Below are 6,000 nucleotides of genomic sequence, written 5' to 3'. Positions count from 1 at the left end.
TGTACATAATAGTTTCACAGTTCCATGTATAATTTTTTTTCTCATTTTTTGCCCATGAAAATGTCCAAATGTTGACATTTGTGAAGTCCATAATAATATACAATTTAATTTTAAAAGAAATAGAGGAACAGTTCATTTGGATAAAAAGACACTAGCAATTTAAGGTTTCTGTTGAGTTAAAATGCTTTTCTCCTAGCTCAGTCTGCTTCCAAAAAGAGAAAGCTGCTAGCTTGATGGAGATAGGAGTTTTGAGCTAATCTCTCTTTAATTGGCAATTGTGGGAAACTGTTTCCTCAGGCTGTTCTATAATCTTACCAGGTACCAGTCCAATTTATTGGCAGCCCATGAGAAAAAAAATAGCTCCTTAGTTTCTGATTCCCATTGTCTGCAATCTGAAAATTTATCAGTTCTGAAAGTCAGAGGCAGGATCATCAAGACATCATGAACTTGCTTGCCTTCCTTCTATTTTGATTTCTGGTTTCTCTCTCCCAGAAACCTCCAAAAACACAGTTTCAAAATTTTTGTTTAGTCTTCCTTTAGTTGTTACTAAATGGGATATCCTAAGATATCATTATTTGAGTCTTTTGTCTCCTCAGCAAAGACTCCATGTGTTCTTTTGTCCTTAAGTCTTTATGGGTGGGAAGGGTTACACTTGCATGATTCCAAATTGTTATCTAGCATGGTTAGATTAGCCATAGCTCAATAAACATTACTTGGTGGCCTTGTCTTCCACAGCCTAACAATGAACATTTTTAATTTTTTGTTATCTATTTCAATCTGGGTAGCTAGGTGGCACATTAGATAAAGAGTACTGATCCTGTAGTCAGGAAAACTCAACTTCCTGAGTTCAAATCTGACTTCAGATACTTCCCAGCTGTGTGAATCTGGTCAAATCACTTACCCCTATTTGTCTCAGCTTCCTCATCTGTAAAATGAGCTGGAAAATGGCAAATCAGTACAGTATCTCCGCCAAAAAAGCTTGAAATGAGGTCATGAAGAGTCAATTACAACGAAAACAACAAATGTGAAAAAGTTCAACAATAGCAGAATGATTCAATAAGTCCAAAACAATTTCCCCAAAAGTGAACCCCTATCTGAACTTCCCTACTCTAATCATGGGCACCACTCCAATGATCTTCAGGCTCATCCTCTACATTCTCTCTCTTCTCACATACATATATCTGATAACTTGCCATATTTTGCTATTTTTATCCCTACATCCTATACTTGGGACTATTTGGCTTAATGCGAATTATTTGTGCCTGACTTGTGGCAGAGCCTTTGGAGGTCATATTGATCACATCAGTCCCACTTAGACACAGTGTACCTTGACCCCAAAATAATGCTATTTTGATCCTCTCTGAGATGGATGGACTACCACCCCCACCATTTATATGCCATTCTCTCCAACCACATAGGCACCACTCTAGTTCAGGTCTTATCATTCCTTTAGTGAATTATGACAATAGGCTTCTAATTAGTCTGTCTAGCTCTCCTCCGCCCATTCCAATATGTACTCCACACAAATGTCAAAGAGTTTTAAATGCACATTTAAACAGGTTACTCCCTAGTCAACAAATATCAGAGGCTCCTTATCTCTTCTAGGATCAAATATAAACACCTCTCTGGTAGTTAAAGCCCTTTACAATCTAGCCTTAACCTATCTTTCTTTCCTGCTTTCTTACATATCTTTCCTGTTCAAGTACTGCCTAGATCAGTCTGATCTTACTGTGTTTCATACAGGATATTCCTATCTACTTTCATACTTACTTTCCCTCAGTCATTTTTTATGTCCTTGAAGACTTAATGAAAAGTTCCCTAATTCAATCACTTCCCAGAGAACTCTCCCAAATCACCTCTAATCTCTTTCACATATATTTTTTAATTCAGATAGATATTTGTACATATTGTTTCCTTGGAAAGAACATAGATTCCTCTAGGGCAAGAACTGTTTCACCTTTGTTCTTGAAAACAAAGCAACTAGACACCTAGCATTTGGCACAAAATAGGTGCTAATAAATGTTTCATCATTGATTGATTTTATGTTCCTTCCTGGTCATACAGGTCTGTTATTATTCTCCTCAATACCCAATCCCCCTTGTCTACCAGTCTTTTACATAAAGGGTTTTCCTTCCACATAATCCTTAACTACCTTTACTAATCAGAGACAAATAAGGGGAAAGTGTTACCTTCACGATCAATCAATTAATTGATAGTTATTGAATAAAAAATATTTTATTAAGTCTGTGAACAAAACATGAACAAAAAGGTAAATCAATCCTTAATTTCAAGGATATCATATTTTAATTAGGTGACAACATATTTAGAAAGTTTTAGCTGCAATTTAGATGGAAAGCCAAGTGTTTAAGATGCAACAGCTTCTTTAATGTTATTTTCACTGAAAAAAATCATATCCATTTCTGATACTGATAGTGACCCATTTGCTAGTGTCAAAAGCCTTTCTTTTTTCTGGTCTTTAGTAGCTTTATCTGCTAAGGAGGGAAGGACTGCTGTGTTTGCATTGCCAGAAGGCTGGTCACATATCTAGAATAGGGTTGCCATCCTGAAAGATGGCTGCTGGGGACAGCCTGGAAGCAGGGCAGGTGGCCTAGGGTGATTCTGCTATTCTTGGGGCTGTTAGACTTCCCTTCTCATCGGTGGCAGTTGGTTTTGTCAGCTAGCAGTAGCAGATTCCATTTTCTCCAACAGAATATGGCTAGGGCTGGAAATAGGGATGATGGTCTAAAAAATGTTGTTTCTGGGTTCAAAGTCTGCAGTTGTTACCATTGGTATCTGAGGGAAAGTATTGATTGGTGCAACCTGCCTGGAAGATAGCACTTCCTGTCCCACCCTCAGGATGCTCTACTGCTTTGTATCTATTATGTTCCATACATGGCTAAGTACAGAGAATACAGGTATAAAAATGGGAACCACAGGGCCATGTATAGGATAGTCCATACCATCTCCTAGGGTTTCCTCTAATTATAACTCAACAAAAACCATGACTTAAAGAGTTCTGAGTCCCTTTATGTTACACCTGGATCCATAGCAATGTTGACACAGGTGAGGAAGGAACAAGGCATTCTGACTACATGAAAGCTCTGCTTAAGTGGAAACTTTGTGTGTTTCCCCTTCCAAGTTTCTTCTGAGGTTAGTATGCATAGCACTCTCTGTCTCTTTTCTTCCCTCTATTTTGGATATGTTCCAGACTTCAATCCATGACTTTGCTAAGGCTTTTGGCTTGATTCCTTTGGTGACTTTCTGGCTTTGATCTGGACCCAGCATTGTTTGCTCTTGTGGATCATTTCTCTGAATTGCAACCCTATTCTTCTCCATATGTGTTATCTCCCTCTGGGGTTGCAAGTTACTCCTAATAACTGGCATTAGGGGCAGTTGGGTGGTATGGTGGATAAAGTGCCAGGCCTGGAGTCTGTAAGTCTCAAGTTCAATATTCAATATTCAAATCAGATATATTAGAGATTATAATCTCAGGCAAATCAGGCAAAAAAAAAAAAAAAAAAAACCTTTGTCTGCCTCAGTTTCTTCATCTGTAAAATGGGGATAGTAATGGCACCTACCAATTAATAGAAACAACCAGGATTGCTGTGAGGATCCAATAATTTTAAATCATTTGACATAGTGCTTAACACATATAAAACATTATATAAATAGTGTTGTCCAGTCCTATTCTACTCATCATCATCATCCCATGTGAGGTTTTCTTGGCAAAGATAGTGGAGAGCTTTGCCATTTCCTTCTGCAGCTCATTTTACAGATGAGTTAACTGATCGACTTATCCAGGTCACACAGATAAGTGTCTGAGGCCACATTTGAACTTGTCTTCCTGACTCCAGGTCCATGTCTATCCACTGTGCCACCTAACTTATATTTATGTAGAAGAGCTATTATTTTTTTATTATTATTTTATTAATAACACCTAAGTTCCTGGTTTATTATGAAGACCCAGAGAATAAAATGCTTAATAGAGTGTTTGGCACATAATAAGAGGTTTATAAATATCAGCTCTTATTATCATCAATGTGACTCTAGATACAGTCACTTTACCTCTGTTTACCTCAATTTCTTCAACTGTAAAATGGGATAATAACAAAACTTATTCCCAAGGTTGTGATGAGCATTCAATGAGATAATAATTGTAAGGCATAGTGCCATATAAATGTTAGTTTGTTAGTTATTGTTATTATAATTACTGAACTCCTTGGCCTTCAATTTCCTCAGATGTAGAAAGAAAGGAAGAAAGGAAGGAAGGAAGGAAGGAAGGAAGGAAGGAAGGAAGGAAGGAAGGAAGGAAGGAAGGAAGGAAGGAAGGAAGGAAGGAAGGAAGGAAAGAAAGAAAGAAAAGAAAGAAAAGAAAGAAAGAAAGAAAGAAAGAAAGAAAGAAAAGAAAGAAAGAAAGAAAGAAAGAAAAAGAAAGAAAGAAAGAAAGAAAGAAGAAATATTTTGTAATCTAGGAAAGCTTGAGAACACAATCTTGAGAATCTAGCATTTGGACTCAAAGAACTTGGGGTAAAAATTCTATTCTATTACTTGTTATTTGTGTGATCTTGGACAAGCCACTTAACAAATTAATTTTAAAAAATTAAGATTAAAAAAAAAGTCTTCCCTTGCCAGAGAATCGCAGCAGGTCCAGGAAGGCGTTTCCAAATTGGGGGGGTGGAGGGGGAGTGCCCGCTACCCCAGTACAAGGCCGAGGCAGTGAGGCGGGGCCTGGCCACGCCCCGTCCCGCCCCCTTTACGACAGGCCGGATTGCGGCGCCCAATATGGCAGCGCCCAGGGTGCCGGTAGCTACTCCCGCGGCTCCAGCACCGGAGCCGAGGCAGAGTTGCTGAGCTGGCCGGTAACTAACTTGTGCTTTCCTGACCCTGTCTCTCAGCCGGAGTCTCTGACCCCTCCTCGTCCCTCAGTCCTGCTAGCGCCGACACCATGAGTCTGCGAGAGCTGTTGCGCCGGCCCCCCCGCCCGGGAACGCCGAGCGCACTGTGGCGGACGCTCCTGCGGCCGCCCCCCGCGCCTCGGCGTAGCCTCTTTTCGGGATCCCCGACCCACTGGAACCAAGTGGTGTCGGAGGCCGAGAAGATCGTGGGTTATCCAACTTCGTTCATGAGTCTTCGTTGCCTCCTGAGCGACGAGCTCAGCAACATCGCCATGCAGGTGCGCAAACTGGTCGGAACGCGGCATCCGCTCCTTTACACTGCCAGGTGAGCCCGCGCGCGCGTTCCCCCCCTCCCCCCGGCCCGTTGTGCAGCGCCACGCTCCCTGCGCGTACTTTGGCGCCCGCGCACCGTCTCTGCGGCGCGCGCCGCTTCAGCCGACTTCTGCTCCCTGTCCCAGGCTAGGAGGACGAGCCTGCCCATCATTAGAGTCCGCTTTCGCTCTTTTGGGAGCAAGAAAGGGAAAAGGAAAAAGCTCTGTCTCGGTTCTCCTTCGTTATCTTCTCTTTGAGACCGCCTCTAATTTCTTGTTTGGAAGTAGTTCTTTGCACGTTCTCTCTTTTCCATCCTCCCCCATTGCCGCCTCTCCCCTCCCCCAATTACCCTGTAAGCTCCTTGAGAACAGGGACTGGTTTTTTTTTTTTTTTTTTTTTTTTTAATCTCTACTTTTCGTAGTCTGAAAGATTCTGCAATGGTTTGCCATTTCCCTTTCCAGCTCATTTTACAGATGAGGAAACTGAGACAAGGTTAAGTGACACAACTAGTATGCGTTTGAGATCGGACTTGAACTTGAGTCTTTCGAAATTAAGGTCCAGTGCTCTATCCATTGAGTCAGTCACCCATGCCTGCCTCGTGCAAAGTAGTTAATCCATGCTAGTTTTTTTTTCCTTCAGGGCATTGCTTAAGAGGCCATTCCATGAAGTCTTTCCAACCCTCTCCGCTGAAAACGATTCCCATCTAGTAAAAATGTCTGGGAACGTTTTTTCTGGATCTCTCTTATTCCTTGTGTTTTATTTATTTGTGTGCATTTTATTCCTCCTAACTCAG

The 6,000-nt window shown here is 41.2% G+C and overlaps 1 protein-coding gene across 6 annotated transcripts in view; it reads left to right on the top strand.

Annotated features, from left to right (window-relative positions):
- Positions 1-4,470: 4,470 nt before the first annotated feature.
- Positions 4,471-6,000, top strand: part of PDSS2 (decaprenyl diphosphate synthase subunit 2) — a 342,888-nt gene continuing 341,358 nt past the window's right edge. For 2 of the 6 annotated variants that reach the window (XM_051997482.1, XM_051997483.1), the window contains exon 1: positions 4,471-5,220. In XM_051997482.1, coding sequence (XP_051853442.1) covers positions 4,946-5,220 — 275 coding nt within the window. In that variant the 5' untranslated portion in view covers positions 4,471-4,945. The remainder of the gene's footprint in view (positions 5,221-6,000) is intronic. The other 4 variants (XM_051997484.1, XM_051997485.1, XM_051997481.1 and 1 more) reach the window with 3 other exon arrangements.

Source organism: Antechinus flavipes, chromosome 4 (assembly GCF_016432865.1).
Source record: "Antechinus flavipes isolate AdamAnt ecotype Samford, QLD, Australia chromosome 4, AdamAnt_v2, whole genome shotgun sequence".
Classification (NCBI taxonomy): domain Eukaryota; kingdom Metazoa; phylum Chordata; class Mammalia; order Dasyuromorphia; family Dasyuridae; genus Antechinus; species Antechinus flavipes.
This window is presented reverse-complemented; position numbering and strand designations above follow the sequence as displayed.